An 18,805-nucleotide genomic window follows, 5' to 3' on the forward strand; every position below is an offset into this window, starting at 1 on the left:
TTTAGAAGCTCATACCTAAATAATGGTTAAGAATAGAAAAAAAGTTTCCAGAACAAAGATATAGAGAATTTTATAAGCTTTCGAAATGTAGTAAACCAAAATTTCGTATGACGCATAGTTTTTGAAATATGAGCAAAAAACCAAAAAATGGGACCTTTTTCATCCCCCCCTCTTCGAGCTCACGTCCAAAGTACGAGGACTTTTAGTATGTATGTCTCCTGACTACCCCTAACAACATCCCGTAGTGAAACTTTCTGCTTTCGGCCATTCCACCTAGACCCCCCTTTTGAGCATTCATTGACTGATCTAATAATAAAGAGTACTATCGTACAGTATGGCCACCCCGCTCCCCGCTGAAAATGCCGCCAACCCCCTCTCGGTTACCTCACAGTTACCGCCTGTCAATAACACGAACATTCGACCTGTCATATTTCACTCATACAGGCATAGTACGTTCACCTACACGAGCTAAGACTGTGTGCTAGGAATGCGCCTCTTTCAATATATTTGATCGCATGCATTTGAATTTCTTGACTGATAACTCTAATACTAAATTGAATATACTCTAAGGTAGAGCAGAGTCTAACTGGGGAAGTACCTCCGCTTTACAAAATACCGCAGTCAAGTAGCACTAGACCTTACTCAATGTTGTGTTCCTGCCGGTAAGTAAGGCAGCCAGAGCTCAACGAGGGTGCGGTATGCTGACGACGGGAGGACCTACGGAAGTAATTAGTACAATAGATTGACCTTTGAGTCGTCGGCACCCAGGCCCCTTCTAACTACAGGTTTGTACAAGTTTCTAATGAGTCGGCAACGCACATGTGCCACTCCTTGAGTGGCAGGCGTCTATAGGTTACAGTAAACACTTTCCATCAGGTGGACCGTATGCCTGTTTGCCACCTACGTGTTACAAAAAAAACTCTCGACGAATTCACCTTAAACATTAAAAACTAAATCAAAATCGATTGATTCGTTCGGGAGCTATGATGCCACAGACAAACTGACATCTCAAGCGTCAAACCTATTATTATTATAACACTCCGTCGTTTTTGCGTTGGTGGTTAAAAACAAGAAACCTCCTTCAAAACTATAATAAAACAAAACTTTCTATGAAAATTGGTCAAGTGCGAGTCGGATTTCTACATTTCCATACAAACAGGTCATGAGCGCCTGACGAAATGTGATAGCAACGTACACTAAATTTCGTATTTTCAATTTCGTATATTTCGGAAACGATAAGAGATAGAGCAAAATGGACTTCAGATTTTGGTTGTCGGTGGCACAATTTTTTTGTTTTCGTATATATAAACCTTTTTTGGACCTATGTGGGCAATATTATGGTCAGTGAAGTTCTAAACGGTCTTAAGCGCCTCCTTTTTAATAGGAACTTAAGTCATTTTGGAAAATGATTTTTTTTAACAATTTCTGAAACAAAACGAAACAGAAATTAATTTCGTTTGTACCTGTCCAACGCGCCTACACAATTTTAAGACGTTTAGTAACTACTTGCAGCGGCAGTGAGTGAAATTCGTAATCTGAGTTTTTTTCTCTTAAGTTCGACTTACGCTTGACTGTAGATTTCTAATAGGTTTTCCTGTAATCTACAGGTAAGGGCTATGTCGTGTATTTTTTTGAAAATTTTACGCTAAGTAGTTTCGGAGATAAGGGGGGAATGGTCATTTTTTGCTTATTTTCTTAAATTACCGAAACAAAAAATATAAAAAAAATATATTTCAGATGCTGGTAAAATGCTCTTTCATTTGATATGTAACACAATATAGTTTTAATAACTTTGATTTTTAATTTTCAATTTTACCCCCCAAAAGTGACCCCTGTGATTAAATTTCATTTAATTAAATTACATGTCCGTCTTTGGGCCACAGGTTTACATACGTGTGCCAAATTTCAAGTAAATCGGTCAAGTAGTTACGGAGAAATCGGCTGTGACAGAGGGACAGACAGAACCGCGAGTGATCCTATAAGGGTTCCGTTTTTCCTCTTTGAGGTACGGAACCCTAAAAAAGTAGGCACCTATATTTATGGAACGATGGCTTTTGTACCTAAGGATGCTTGTGTAGGTACTCGACCGTACTACTACAAATTTGAGTATATAATTAGTATAAAACGGTTCCATACACACACAAGTACAAAGACGAATGAAAGCTTTTAAGATGAAATATGTTCAAAGGCGAACGTGCGAGTAAAACAGACCGACTCGTACTTCGAAATACCTACGAAAATCAAAATGAGACGGCTGCTGCCAAGGAGGTCTTTAAAGCCCTGAGGAGGAGGTTCTCACTTCGGTTATATTTTTTCCGATTTGATGTTTAGGTAGGATTGGCCGTATAAACCTGTTCAATTCAATTCAAAAATCTTTAATGTCAAAACAACACATGTCAAAAAACAAAAAAAATACAATAAAGAAAAAAAAATTAAATAATCATAAAAACTAAATCAAAATTAATCATAAACATATTACAAACACAACAATAGTTATTTGTTTTACAAGGGGGCAAAGTTGTTGTTTAACCGCACGTGCCAATATTGATAGTATTGTTACCCGAGCAAGTGAATGATTCCAATATTGGACCGCGAGCGTAGCGAGTGGTTCAAAAAGTGGAATCTTGAGCGTTGCGAGGGTTTCAAGGCACGTAGGTTAAACAAACTTTGCTACCGAGTGAAACACAAAATTTTTCATCACACCAACACGAACAAAATACTTGAAAATACTGACTATAATAGTTATTTGTTATACAAGGGGGCAAAGTTGTATTTTAACGCCGAGTGTGGAATTGAAAAACGAGCAAGTGAATGGATTCTATAGTTGAACCACGAGCGAAGCGAGTGGTTCGAAAAATAGAATCCTGAACTTGCGAGTTTTTCACTGCTTCCAGTAGTTCCACAGGTGGTAACACACGAGAAGACTAAAAAATACATTGGATAAAATACGCACAAAACACGTGTTTCCGAGTGTAAAAAACATCAAAAAATCTTTCTATTCAATATTTTTGATTCAAAATCATCACACCAGCCAGCTTTAGACATCGTAACACAAAAGATGATTTACCACCTGTGGAACTACTGGAAGCAGTGATAAACGCATTTTTTGCGTTGTAGTTTCCTCGCTATAGTGAGGGGAAAAGTTTTGTGTTACACTCGGGTGCAAATGTATTTTACTTCTCGTGTGTTAAAAAACTCGCAAGTTCAGGATTCTATTCTCGAACCACTCGCTTCGCTCGTGGTTCAACTATAGAATCCTTTCACTTACTCGTTTTTCAATTCCACACTCGACGTTAAAATACAACTTTGCCCCCTTGTATAACAAATAACTATTAGATACCTACCACCCCCCATGAGTTTGATGATTTTGCGAGCCTAACTACAGCTTTAATATCACGATTAGTCTTTCTCTGGTCGCAGGACATATTCACTCTTGTGTCGATACATATATTTCGCAACCTCAAATATATATGTATAAAACATCATCATCATCATTCCTATCAAGGATCAAACAAACGTATGGAATCAAAAAAATCCGGCAAAAATCCACAAATCGAGAATTCCCATACAATTTGTATGAAAAATTTTTTTCCTTTATTTTCACATAAATTTTAATGCCAAACGATTCCATTCTTATTCGATTAACGATTCCCTTTATCGCCCACTGCTGAGCATATGCCTCTCTTCTAGTACGCCACTTCTCCAGGTCCTAGGCTAGTCGTGAATGAAAATGTTACAAAACATGAAAATGTTAAAGAATATTTATTTCAAACAAAAATGAAGAAGGAGATGAAGGTTGAAGACTAATCGGAATCGTTCGCCTGTTATTTCATATCTGTGCAATCTACGAGAAATGCATTGCTCGACAGAGACATCGATTCGCACTTATCAGCGACATATCAGAAGATAATTTACGGCCTTCTTCGTACGTGCACTGAAATGTGATTTTCACGTTCAATGCTATATCTGTAATACGTAAAAAGCCTTTCTTTTATTCTGTGGGAGGTATGGTGATACTTAGAGATTAGTGTTTCTATAATGCTCGTCTACCAATATTATGTACCCACCCAAGTACGCACATGAGGGTCTCATCTCAAAGAGAGTATAGTTTTTAGCAGAACTAGGTACTTACCTACTATATCATCATTATAAATTTGCAGTTGGGCTGCCGTTTCGCTGAAAAACTGTTCGCTTTAGTGAATTGAAAAGTGAATTTATTCACTTTTCAATAATCATATCGCAATAGTTTCACTTCAATGGTTGTTTGGCGAAAAAAGATGTCTGCTAAAGTTGTCTCGTCGCAAAATTTCGATAACATAGGGTTTAATTTTTGCGTAAATAAAAGCTAGTTTTTATTTTTTATACCATTAAATTAAAAATTAAAAAAAAAGAATAAATGTCAGCCTGTCTTAAAAAAATATAAATAATATCGGAAAAAAAGTCAATCCAATTGTATGAATTGTGTAATAAGGTGCTTTTGCTGGCAGTCCCAATAGATGTCATCAAGTACAAATTTGAATGTCACATATAGGGATTTTGAAAATGTCAGCCTCTCTTAAAAATATACAGATAATATCGGAAAAAATTGTAATAATTATTTGACTCAAAAAAGTTTAGAACGTTGTTTCAAATCTTTCTCAGTAGGAAGTCCGGAAGAATATAATTTTTAAGAAACAAAAACCGTCGCCTTTCGGGTTCTGGTGAAAGCTACTTGCGAATGTTGGATTATGTAGAAATGTGTAGGTATTTTTTAAAACTGCTTTTAATGCTTTAATTATATTAGATGGCAACACAAATAAATATACGTATAACGTTAAGGTTTGAGGAGTTTCCTCAATTCCTCATGAATCCGATTATAAGAAATCGAAGCTTGACAAACTTGTGACTTGAAAACTCAATATGCTTAACAAACATAACTAAATAATAAATGTCACTGTTCTGAACTTAAATGCATGCTTTTCTTCCAAAAATACCAAAGTCACTATGAGTGTGCCGTTCTGATTTGAGGAGTTCGCTTCTGACCATCATCAGCAGTTCCACTGCACCAAATATCACTGTTCTGGACGTAAGTGCATGCTGTTCTTATAAAAATACCAAAGTCACTATAAGTGTGCCGTTCAGATTTGAGGAGTTCGGTTCTGACCATCATCAGCAGTTCCACTGCATCAAATGTCACTATTCTGGACGTAAGTGCATGCTGTTCTTATAAGAATACCAAAGTCACTATAAGTGTGCCGTTCAGATTTGAGGAGTTCGGTTCTGACCATCATCAGCAGTTCCACTGCACCAAATGTCACTGTTCTGGACGTAACTGCATGATGTTCTTATAAAAATACCAAAGTCACTATAGGCGTGCCGTTCAGATTTGAGGAGTTCGGTTCTGACCATCATCAGCAGTTCCACTGTACCAAATGTCACTGTTCTAGACGTAAGTGCATGCTGTTCTTATAAAAATGGCAAAGTCACTTTAAGCGTGCCGTTCAGATTTGAGGAGTTTGGTTCTGGCCATCATCAGCAGTTCCACTGCACCAAATGTCACTGTTCTGGACGAAAGTGCATGCTGTTCTTATAAGAATACCAAAGTCACTATAAGTGTGCCGTTCAGATTTGAGGAGTTCGGTTCTGACCATCATCAGCAGTTCCACTGCACCAAATGTCACTGTTCTGGACGTAAGTGCATGCTGTTCTTATAAAAATACCAAAGTCACTATAAGCGTGCCGTTCAGATTTGAAGAGTTCGGTTCTGACCATCATCAGCAGTTCCACTGTACCAAATGTCACTGTTCTAGACGTAAGTGCATGCTGTTCTTATAAAAATAGCAAAGTCACTTTAAGCGTGCCGTTCAGATTTGAGGAGTTTGGTTCTGGCCATCATCAGCAGTTCCACTGCACCAAATGTCACTGTTCTGGACGAAAGTGCATGCTGTTCTTATAAAAATACCAAAGTCACTATAAGTGTGCCGTTCAGATTTGAGGAGTTCGGTTCTGACCATCATCAGCAGTTCCACTGCACCAAATGTCACTGTTCTGGACGAAAGTGCATGCTGTTCTTATAAAAATACCAAAGTCACTATAAGCGTGCCGTTCAGATTTGAGTTCGGTTCTGACCATCATCAGCAGTTCCACTGCACCAAATGTCACTGTTCTGGACGTAAATTCATGCTGTTCTTATAAAAATACCAAAGTCACTATAAGCGTGCCGTTCAGATTTGAAAGAGTTCCGTTCTGGCCATCATCAGAAGTTCCACTGCACCAAATGTCACTGTTCCGTACCTAAATGTATGCTGTTCCTTTAAAAACACAAAAATCACCTTATGTATGCCTTTCAGATTCGAGGAGTTCCCTCGATTTCTCCAGGATCCCATCATCAGAACTGGGTTCTGAGAAAAATGGGACCAATCTGTATGCATATACATTCAATCAAAAAAAAATTTCAAAATCGGTCCAGTAACGACGGAGATATCGAGGAACAAACATTAAAAAAAAAAAACATACAGACGACTTGAGAACCGTCCTTCTTGAGAGATTTGAGGCGACGGTTAAAAATACACTGATAAGTTGATAACCTCACCGAGAAACTTATCAGACCAGAAGCAGACTATAGGGTGATCGCGAAAACATAGTCTCGACGTCATATTTTACTGAAATCGCTTTGTTTTTGAACTCCGATAGATAAACAAGGGTGCGCTTTGTACTCTCACGTCTATAGGTACGAGTATTATTGAATAAACGAGACAATAATCCTTTTCTCGAACATGGTATGAAATATTGATGTTATGTGTAGGGTTGCAAAAAAACGAACTTTACTTTTTTTACTTGAAAAAAAAACATGAAAAAAAACCGTGAAAAAAAACAGTTTTTTTTCTGGAGTATGTTTTTTTTCTAAAGTACGAAATCTCAAAATTTGCAAAGTAGTTAATACTTTAGACTTAATGTTAACTATTAAACGAATTTAATCAAATAACTTTAATTTCTGGTCTTATAAAAGTAACATTTACGAAATCTGTAGTTGGTAGTTATCACTATTTACTGTTGGCAACACTACCGCTACACACAGCATCGGGGATTCCCCAATAAACTTGTGTATACTGAATGTTAATTGAATTATAATGTACGTTATTGTTATTTGAAACACGTTACAAGTCACGAAAAACCGTTATTGTCGTATTATTTGTTCATCTGAAAAAAAAACCATATTTAGAAAAAAAACCATGGTGCTCGGTTTTTTTTTCATGTTTTTTTTTCAGAATTCTGAAAAAAAAACATTTGGTTTTTTTTCTATTTACAACCCTAGTTATGTGCCTTATAATTGGCAGCGAAGTATGACGTTGCAGGTGCGGCTAGGACGATTGATAGATAATGGAATTTCATACAAACCTTGCAGGCCAAGGCCGGCAAAGTCTTCTTTTTTAATTTCCAAACACAGATAATTGTGACATAACATCCAGGTATTTAGCCAATTAAAAAAAAAATTATAAGGGGCTTTATAGACGTGCCGACTGCAACTGGTACGGGCCCTAGACAATATTTGATTTTGGGTGCGTTTTCATACAAAAAAAATTTTTTTCGTTTTTTTTAATTTTTTTTTTAATTTTTTGTTTTTTTATAGGCGTATACGGGGCATTTAAGGGGAACGAAAATTCGATTATTTTTGCGCTACGACGCACCGTTTAGGAGATACAGCCATCCAAAGTTACTATTTTCAGTAGACTTTATTTATTTCATACCATGTTTGAGAAAAGCACTATACATACCTCGGCGGGAAATGGGGTTGCCCGCCTCAGACCTATCCGGCCTCGCTTGGCTCGGTTTCGGTTCTATATGTCTTCGGCCGGCAACCCCATTTGTCCCGGCCTCTGTAGTAATGTACTATTAATTCATACTCCACGTGTGCATAACACCGCAATCCTCTAAGATACTAATCTAACTACTAAGTTTGGCTTTAAAGTTTACTTCGCATATACATACCCACTCATAATCAGCATCACGTAATACCAACGTACGGCCATATTCGAATATTATATAATGTAAGATAGAAGATATCACAAAGATACGACACCGGTTTGTGCATATCTAAAGTGACGTTTGGTTGAATGTTATTTATTATTATATTCACACTAAGGGTCTCCCCAAACATATGAACGCTTTCGCCGATCAAAAATCGCTCATTAGTATGAACATGCGTACGGAATTAGGGAATGCTCCCGGGAATTCCCGGTACCGAAAGTACCGGGAAATCCCGGCATTTTTTAACTTTTTTGGTACCGGTACTGGTGTTAAAAATCCCGGTACTTCGGTACTGAAAAGTGGACAACGGATGCGTTCAGCGACGACGACGTGTAAGCGTCTAACTAACGAACGATTTCGCGTCGATATGTTTGGGGAGCCCTAAGATGTCGGTATGAGCATTTCTTTTTTTTTTTTTGCCAATATTTTTTTTTTTATTGTTTTAGGGAATTTTAGGTCAATTGGACTCAGAATCACGAGTACTTTCAATCTCACTGGAAAACATAAAGTGTCCCAGAATTTCCATACATTTTTTTTACTTTCCTCTTTTGATACCCCATACAACATGTACGGAAAATGGTAACAAAATAAGAAAAAATCGTATGGGACAATATTTTTTAACTACTAGGATTGAAAAGGCTAGTAATTCTGAGTAGAAATAGCATTTTTTTTTTTAAATATCACACTTCATAAAAGTGGAAAAAAAAGAAATGCTCACGTATCGTACCGCTCTTCATCTTATAATTTTTTTTCGAATACGGTTAGTCTATTCTATATCTATCTACCCAAAGTTGTAGATATTTAATGTTCCCACGTCGCTCGTTAATAACGGGGAAATGGAGAGATATATGCGAATTGAACCCACCTATGAAACTCGTGTTGGTATTTCACCAGCGAATTAATGCCGAAACTACAAGATATCGGAAACTATTGTTGTCATGGAAAGTCGTGCAGTCGAAACTTAAGTATCGAATAGGCCCTGAAGGTATGCTAATATTGCTCATAGATTATATCAACTATTTTATTTTAATGTGAAAATTGGTGTGAAAGTGTAGGGAAAAAAATATCTTCCATACTAAAATATATTAAACGATTAGTTTTTGCGACTTCAGGTGGTTTAGCACAACTTGCGTTGTCGCGCGCGAGTCCATACATCAAGCGCGACTTCAAGTATGTACTTAATGGATAATATTACCACATGTGCTTTGGTGAAATACTGTTAAATTTTGTGTGAATTTTATGAAATATGAAATATGAAATAAATTAATTTTTTTTTTTTTGTTAGGATTGGCTTAAATTAAATTAACTTAAATAAATGGAATCGCGGGCGAGAGCGCAAGTTGTGGTAGACGAACGAGGTTCAATTATAGGTATAGCAAAATTTTCTCAGTATCAATCAATCAATCTCAGTCAATATATCTTTATTGCTTACTTTTACATAAAAGCATAACGTATGACAAGAAATTGGAATATTACATCGCTATTCATATAGATATAACTACTTATTTCTATGAATGTGGACGTGGAAGGTAGAGCGAAAGCAAGCTACCCTCCGTATAATATAGTTACCGTATTACGGCAAGGTACCTCCTCCCTTTCTGCCCGCGGTCCATTATATCAGTTTTAGTGATTTCGTGTAAGAAATTGATTTTATTATGACTTCAAATTAACCCCGTCAGTTACTGTAGGTGACTATAGTACACTGTGCGACGTGGGACGGACGGTAGTTGAATATTATTGCATACAAGACGCTAAAGACTTGAGTTTTTAGTAATATTCTTACGCCCGGAGTTACACACAGTGTTGTTCATTACACTTCCAAAGTAATAACTATGTAAAAAGTTAAATACAGTACTGAAATATCATAGCTAAATAGGTAATGGCCAAAGAATCTCTAGGACCAGTGGTTTTGGATGTGCTTTGATATGTTAGTCAGTCAATTTCTTCTTTTATATAAATAATTAAATAAATATTAAGACGATACGGTAGGGGTCAATTCTCCATACAAACGCTCTCGACTATTTCCTCCCTGGTTTTTGAAGATAGAGCAATGATTTTTTCAACACAGATTGTTATTATTTTTATCTGTGTCGGACCGTTTAGATTTTTTTGATATTCTGCTTTTTAAAGACTCTAGAGCCAATCAAAAATTTCCAAAAACGGCCTTTTTCATTGTGGCGCAAAAAAAGGTGTGATACTCAAGATTGGTAACAATTAACCAAAAAAGCTATTTACCGACATAGACTATTTCATTGTTATTCAGATTCTCAAATTTCGTTCCGATTGATTAAGTTTTGAAGGAGAAAAGAGTCGAGAGCGGAACCTCGATTTTAAAGATTTTTTTGAAATATCTTTTGACTGAATTGTTCTTAATGGACAATTTTTTTTTCGATAAATCTAGTTAATAACACTTGTATATTTAACTAAAATTCCCAAGTTGAAAGGGGGGCTCCTTTCCATTTTAGCATTTTCGCTACCGTATCCTCTTAAAATAAATATTATAGGACATCTTTACACAAATTGACGGAGCCCCACGGTAAGCTCAAGAAGGCCTGTGATGTGGTGCAGGTACTCAGCAGCAGCGGCTGGTCCATACAAGCCGATTCCCACCGGCTTGCCTAAAATTGATTACTAGTAAAGTACCTAATGTTAAGGTAGGTTTCTTTTTGCTTTGGTGTTGCCTAGCAGAAATTTTCACCAGCCGCCACTGGTACTCAGACAACGATATACATAATATACAAGTACTTATATACATAGAAAACATCCATGACTCAGGAACATATGTCTGTGCTCATCACACAAACAAATGCCCTTACCGGGATTCGAACCAAGGACCGCGGCGTAGCAGGCAGGGTCCTACCGACTAGGCCAAACATAACTGGTCGTTATATTATTATAGTTATATATTTAAATTTCATATTACCCTGGAGATATATTTGATTCAAATGAGAATGTTCGTTTGTTTCAGCCTTTCCAGTCGTTCATCCTGCCATCATGGCGGCAGGCGGTGTGGACGGTGGTGTTCGCCGTCATGGTGGTGGCGGCCACCGTCGGCAACCTCGTCGTCATCTGGGTCGTGCTGGCCAATAAGAGGATGAGGAGCGTCACGCATTACTTCCTAGGTTTGTACGAGATAGTTGGGACTTTTCCAGAGTTGTCTTCCTTACTTTTTATTTGGATTTTTTATGTTATGTCTACTCAGAATCGCGAATTATTTACTTTCACAAGTCCGCCGGGAAATTTCGAGTCGAAAATATCTAAAAATGGCAAGTTTTGTGTGGTTTCCGAGAAATTAATTGAAAACCGGATTTTCAGAAATCCTGTCCTTTTTGGGCTCATTCCACTCAAAATCAACAGCACTTTAGCTGTGTGACCGCAAGAGAAAAGACTCATCGGGCGATCAATGTCTCTGAGTCTCATCAGTTCCTCTGAGGTTCCTATTGTATGCTTCGCAATTCGTCCTAGGAGATTGTTTTCCACTTACACACAACACGAAGGATTTTTCCATATCAGAAACCCGAAACTCCAATCAGTTTTCTTTTCGTATTTAATCATAGTATTTCAACGACGTGTTCAACCGACGTGACTCGATTTCGTGACGAAAATCTTAATGAACTACTACGTTTCGAAATTGGTCTTCTAAGAGTCCCTAGTTGACAATTTTATTTATCCTTAACACCCCCTTGACACCTATTGACTAAAATATATCAAGGACATCCCTAGCCGGTGATCACATTATTTTTAGAGACCAAGACAACCAATCCGTGTTCCGAATTTAAACGGACTTGAGTGAGGTGAGCCTCCTGTGGTCTCACGGGGGATCTAAATCTTAGAATTTAATGGACGGAAGGCAACCCTAATGGCTCTGTGTACATTCGTGTAAACAGTACCGAAATAGCAACACCGCAATACTATCGCTTAACCAGAGTCATTAGGTACAGTCAACCAATTGGAACCCTAGGCCATTCTACAACCATGTCAAAATGAGAAGCAGTAAGAGATTTCTTACAATTTGATTTATAACGTCACTATGACATAGTTCTACAGTGGCCTAGGGTTCCAATTGGTTGACTGTACTTATTGGACATTTTTTTTTTGTTGTCGATTTCGCTTTTTTTTTTGAAATTTTCACACCTTTTCTACTCAGAATCTCTTTGAATGAGCTCTTTCGATTATAATAGGAGACAAAAAATGTGAGATATTATTTCTCGTGCGGAATCGAAAGAGCTCATGATTCTGAGCAGAAGAAGTGCAAAAATTCCCATATTTGAAAAAAAAACTAAAACAGACAACAGAATAAAAATCCGGCCTAAGTACTATGAGTTTTCGACGTTTTAAAATATGTTACTCGATAGCGTAAACGACACGGAAAATTACATTCATTGTACAGATAGATGATCCGTCTGTCTGTCTGTGTCTGTCTGTGGCATCGTAGCTTTTCAACGAATGAACCTAGAAGCTTTAGTTTGAAAGCTGAATTAGTTGTGAGTTCTTAGCCATGTTTGATGAAAATCGGTAATAGTACGAGTACATTGTGCAACAAGGGAGGTAAGGGGGTCATTAAATACGAGTGTCCTGATATATCTCCTCAAATGCCGTTGGTGTCGACTGTGTGGGCCGCAACATGTTAATTCCACTTCTGGACCTTCTTGTCCCTGTAATTACTGGCATCTTCAATTCTTCCATTTCTTCTTCTTCTTTCCCTAACATTTGGAAAGACGCAGATATCATTCCTATCCCCAAAAAACCGAATCCGTCTTCCTTCCCTGACTTTAGGCCTATCTCTATCTTGCCATTTCTTTCTAAAGTCTTAGAGCGCCTAGTGCACTATCAGCTTACTTCATTTTTCAATAAAAACTCTCTCCTTAACCCTCTTCAATCTGGTTTCCGTTGTGGTTGCAGTACAGTTACTGCTCTAGTTAAGATAACAGACGACATCCGAGCCGGAATGGATAACGGGAAGCTTACAGTTCTGACATTGCTAGACTTCACAAACGCCTTCAATACTGTAGACTTCGATGTATTGTTAGGAGTGCTTAGAACTCTCAACATATCACCTTCTGCTATTATTCTGCTATAATGGTTCCACAGTTACTTGGTAGGTCGCCGGCAACGAGTTAAAATTGATGACACTCGTTCTTCGTGGTGCAACACGCTAGCAGGCGTTCCGCAGGGTGGCGTGCTATCACCCCTTCTCTTTTCCATATTTGCGACGTAACTCTCATATTCTTTCTCTTCTTCTATAGCACCTTATTCATCCCCAATACTCTCTGATTACCTTAAAAAAAGCGGTTCAGTTTTCTCTCTTCTGTTAGGTGTTCTCAAAATCTTCTTCTTGCTCCTCCTAGGTCATCTACTAAGTTTTACATCAAATCCTTCACCTTTCAATCAGTAAGAATGTGGAATGCTTTGCCAATCGATATAAGACGTGCTCAGTCACTGACGATTTTTAAAAAACGTTTAAAGGAACACTTTTTATCTCTTCCTTAGTCTTCTTCCCATTTTTTGTTTGCGCTACCTGGTCGTTACTCTCTCTTGCTTGGATGTTCAATATGTATCTATGTAGTTTGTGTAGGTTTAAGTAGTTTATTTTTATCGCTTCACGATTGTATGTAGTTTATTTTATTGATAATCTTATATTTATTTTTTATTTTCTTGCTTTTAGTTTATATTGAGTTAGGTATTTACATTTTTTTTTTATTATATTTGCACTGCCCTTAACTCTTTTCTATCCACTATCTCGCTGTCTGAAGGTTGTCTGGTAGAGATCGCTCTTTAGCGATAAGACCGCCTGTTGTTACCTACTATTTAAGTTCTTTATTTGTTTGTTTAGCTGTTGTCGTTGTAGTAGTGCAATAAAGTATTTTATTATTATTATTATTATTATATTCCCAGTATTTATTTTCTATCTTAGGCTAGGCTTTTTATAATATGGATATAAAAGTAAAATACAAAAACACATACAAAACAATATAAAAAACATATAAACACATTATAAAAAACCTAACCTAGGGTGCCGCCAGCAGCGGGGCAGGGCCCAAGCTGCCGGTGGTTAGGGCTGCAGAGAGAGGAACCGTCGGACTATCCGCGCCGTGTCCAAGATCACCGCCTTCTGCATCTGGCCCTTGATCCAGCCACCTAGCGAGAGTCTCTTAAGATGTTGGTCGAGACTCTTCGCTATGAGACCGTTCGCTGAAACGACTATCGGAACAATGATCGTTGAATCAACATCCCACATGGCGGTTATCTCGTGAGCCAAGTCTAGGTACTTACTGGACTTGTCCTTCTCGGCTTTCACGAGATTCTCATCATGGGGGATGGTGATGTCAACGAGCACTGCCCGGCGTTGCAGTCGATCTATTATCACAATGTCAGGCTTATTGGCTACAATAGTCCTGTCAGTGATAATAGATCGATCCCAATAGAGCGTGGCACGACCATTTTCAAGAACTGGCGCAGGTAAGTACTTGTAGTACGGTACTTCGCGGTCCACAAGGCCGTATTGAAGAGCAAGTTGCTGGTGAATAATCCTGGCTACGAGATTATGTCTGTGCAAGTACTCGCCGTTAGCAAGATGAGAACAACCGGAAATGATATGCCTGAGTGACTCTCCGGGACGGCGGCATGCCCGACAAATGTCGACCGTACCGTCCTTCAGGATATATTTCCGGTAGTTGTTCGTCATCATAACTTCGTCCGCAATTGCACAGGCAAAACCCTCGGTTTCTCCGAAGAGGTCCCCGAATCGTAACCAGTTCACCGATGCGAGCAGGTCTACATCGGGTCCCGTGAGGGCCTTGTAGAACCGCCCGTGTAGCTGCTTGCTCTCCCATACCGCCTTGCGGTCCGCAGTACTTAGTACCACAGGTTTGCGCCAGTTCTCTTTCGCCAAGGAGAGCGGCGTGAGGTTTCCGTCAACTGCCACCACATCACGATGCATCCCACACTCGTTGTTAAGGAAGTAATTCCTGAGATTGTACACCTCACGGTTGTGGAGATCTTTGGCGTTTAGGAAGCCTCGACCTCCGCACTTCCGTGGGATGTACAATCTCATAACAGACGAGCGCGGGTGTAACATACGATGTGTGGTAAGCAGTGAACGGACCCTCCGATCCAGGGCGTCCAGCTCAGTCTGGGTCCACCGTAGTATGCCAAAGGAGTATGTGAGTAGAGGCATTACCCAGGCGTTAAAGGCGCGCACTTTGTTGCCTCCTGACAAAAGACTGTTAAGGACTTTTGTGAGCCGACTGAAAAAGCGCTCCTTCACCGACCGTCTAATGCCAACATCCTCAATACCCAACGACTGTGACATACCAAGGTACTTATAGGTTTCTGATTCAGAGATAGATCTGAACGACATCGTCTCAGAAAGTTGAAAATTTTCTGAATTTACAACCTCCCCCGCTGTACATGCATGACCGCACACTTATCGACACCAAACTCCATTCTGATGGCGGTACTGAAAACTTCTGTGGTTTTCAATAGCACCATCAGGTCTTGGGTGTTCGGTGCAAATAGTTTGAGATCGTCCATGTACAGAAGGTGAGAGATGACTTCACCCTCTCTCCGAAGCCGGCAACCTAGCCCAGAATCCTTCAGCAGCGTGCTGAGGGGATTCAGAGCTAGGCAGAACCATAATGGACTCAAACTGTCACCCTGGAATATTCCTCGCTCAATCCTTATGAAGTCCTGCGGGCCAGGGGGGGCCATCCCTGCCTCCTGGTTGACGAAGGACTGTGGTCCACTGCCTCATACATGCAGCCAGGAAGGATATTAAAGCTGCATCAAGTTTATACAGCTCCAATACCCTTCTCAGCCATGAATGAGGCACCGAATCATAGGCCTTCTTATAGTCAATCCAAGCGGCCGAGATGGCTCCCTTGTTCCGCCGAACTTGTTGGCAGATGGTCATGTCTATGAGGAGGAGCTCTTTAGTACCACGGGACCCAACCCTACATCCATTTTGAGCGGGAGCCAGAATGTTGTTAGCGACAATATGCGCGTTAATTTTTGCTCTCAAAATGGATGTAAGGAGCTTGTAAAGTGTAGGCAAGCACGTAATTTACGTCGTCGGGGCTGATGGTGATAGCCCCCATAGGCTCGATGTTCTCGCACTCACGTTCGACAACGGTCATCCACTCGCCCTCCGTGTGCTCAACGGGCACCGACCAGATGCTACGCCAGAAATCAGACATGGCAGTAGCATCCGGTAGCCGCACGTCGGACACACGAGGGTCGGTTTCCTCCCACCTTCGATATACTTTCCTTTGGTCGCTTTGAAAAAGACGATTCTGCTGGAATCGGTCCACACGCTTTCTGTAGCGGCGAATACGGCTTGCCCATGCATAGACTTTCTGCTTCAGGAAGTCGATGCGCTCTGTGACATTGGCCAAATAGTCGCGGGGCCTGATGCCCGTCCCCGCGAACGCCTGGTTCACAAAGCGCATTACTCGGGGGCGATTATTACCCCTCTGAAGCAGATCAGCTTTGCAATGAGAGTCCTAAACGAGTTGATACGACGCTCGATCCGTACTTGCCATGCAGGGACACCTCCGGCGGTCCTAGTTGCACGGTCAGCGTCCGGAAACTTGACTCGAGCAACACGGCACGCCGCGATGGCCCCGCAGTACATGATCGAGTGTGTATCATCTAGATCTTTGCTAGTCCGCATATATGGATCTAGTAAAGCATTTAAGGCTCCTATTAGCGCTAGATTGCGTCTATTCATGGGCAGACGTGGTAATCGTGGCCTAGGGTTGTTTGTGGAGCGATACTGCGTAATCGCCTCTTCCAAAGACCTCCTCAGTTGCTCATTGGCAGGCTCACTCTCGCTCTGACTCGCGAAGTCCCCGCCGTCGTTACCGGAATCAACCCGCGGTGCCTCCGGTGCCAGGTCGGGTTCGGGCACCGGGTCCGGCGACATGGCGGGCAAATCCCGCCCCGAGGCGGGGTCCGCGCGAGTAGCGAGAGCCTCTTGGCGAAGCCGATCAAGTGTGGCGTCATCCAACCGCTTTGACCGCTGAATGACACGCACCTGATCCGACAGTCGCTGCTCCGATACGGTGGTGGTGGGTTCAAGCGTCTGAAACAGAAGCAGCATTCTTGAACGATACGCGGACAGCCTAGTTCCCCCCTCTGTAGCCCCATAGTACGCTCGCATGACATTCTCGTTCATCAACTGAGACCATCTCATGCGGCGCACTACACCACCGGCAGCGGGAGCCGTGGGCGGGGCAGGATGTCCCGCAGGCCCCAAGCGTGCCGGCAGCGGTGGCCGCCCTCGTCGCGCTGGTGGTCGTGGCAGCGGCGGCGGCGGCCCGCTCTCGTCGCTCGACTCGCTGGTGTCGGCCGCGGTAGCGAACTCGTCGCTCGACGGCGGTTGCGAGGAGACGGACGAGGCGGGCGAGGGTGGTGGGCGTGCGCTTTGTAGAACCGCTGATTGTCCGCGTGTTTTGCTTCTTGTGATCATTCCGTGATATTTGTCTTGTCGTACATGTCGATAATTTTTATGAAATATACCCAATACAAGTTTGGTCACATGTAGAACTGACTTGGGTTCTGGTTTCCATAAAAAGTAACTCAAAAATCAACATGTAAATACAAAATATACAAAAAAAATTAAGAGAGATTAGCAAAACACGTTTGAAGTTGACAGCGTCATTTTTTTATTTTTTTTTATTTTATTAATTAATATTTGTATGTCTTACCATATCTCGGGACCATGGGGTCCCGGACTTTTGGGAGGCATGTGTGGGGCCGAAGCCAACAGCACAGAGGCCCTTTTAGACACTTTAACCTAAAGGCAAGGGATACACCTGGCGGATACCATCCCCGAGCGCACAATATGATACATCCGGAGATGGTCCCCGCCAGGTGTAAAGACTATTTCAGTGCAGCACTTTTGTGTTGCGATGGGAACTAAGGTCATAGGCTATTGTTGTGCAAGTTGGATGGACTGGATAATGGTCTATGGGGGGAGACTATCGGACACCTGCCATGACAACTAGTCTCAATATTGTAAAAGACAGGCGGTGACTCGCCAACTCATTGAGTGGGCCCTGCAAAACGGCCGCACGCATGGTGCGACAACAGAGCAACACTTGAAGAGTGGCTGAAAGGTTGTCGAGAGGTGAGACTGCGGTAGCCAGATCCCGGTGATCCGTTCAGCAGGCCGCCGGCGTTATGACATTTTACACTTCCAACCTGGAGCATAATAGGTCTCGCTCTTGCGAATCCACTCTGGCCGGCCGGTTAAGGCAAGCGCAGAGGCGAGGGCTAGATGGAAGTGCCCTCTGGAATAGGGGTCCGCGGTGTCGCCACTCACCGTCAGCTCGCCACAAGCTGCCCCCGCGGGCTAATTATTATTATTATTATATTCACGACAGCCGCAGGCTGGAGTGAATATAGACACGAGTATTTAATATCCTTACCTCCTGAGTTACACACAATGTTTTTCATCACATTTGAAAGAAAAATACAAAAAAAAAGTCATAAGGCAAAACCTTCAACGCAACGACGGCGCAAAGACCAGTAGTGTATTTTCATCTATGTCAGATTATTCACATAAACTATGTTATAAGTATGTTTTTTTTTCAAAATTAAAACTTTGTGTGGTGGTTATAATATGCCGCTATTATTGCGGCCGCATTCTCTCCCAGAATAGGTAGAATATTACAAAGTGAGGGGTTAGAACATATGATAGTTATGATTTTTACTTTCCGTGACGGTTCAGTCTCTAGAGAACAACATAGCAATATTTTAATTTGCTAAGTGGGTGTCAACGTTCATTTCACAGTTG

The 18,805-nt window shown here is 40.8% G+C and overlaps 1 protein-coding gene across 2 annotated transcripts in view; it reads left to right on the forward strand.

The window, feature by feature from the left end:
* LOC125242531 (tachykinin-like peptides receptor 99D) overlaps window positions 1-18,805 on the forward strand; it is a 317,790-nt gene that overhangs the window by 277,948 nt on the left and 21,037 nt on the right. For both annotated transcript variants that reach the window (XM_048151284.1, XM_048151285.1), the window contains exon 4: window positions 10,976-11,129. In XM_048151284.1, the coding sequence (XP_048007241.1) occupies window positions 10,976-11,129 (154 nt within the window). The remainder of the gene's footprint in view (window positions 1-10,975; window positions 11,130-18,805) is intronic.

This window comes from Leguminivora glycinivorella, chromosome 3 (genome assembly GCF_023078275.1).
Source record: "Leguminivora glycinivorella isolate SPB_JAAS2020 chromosome 3, LegGlyc_1.1, whole genome shotgun sequence".
NCBI classification, from domain to species: Eukaryota; Metazoa; Arthropoda; class Insecta; order Lepidoptera; family Tortricidae; genus Leguminivora; species Leguminivora glycinivorella.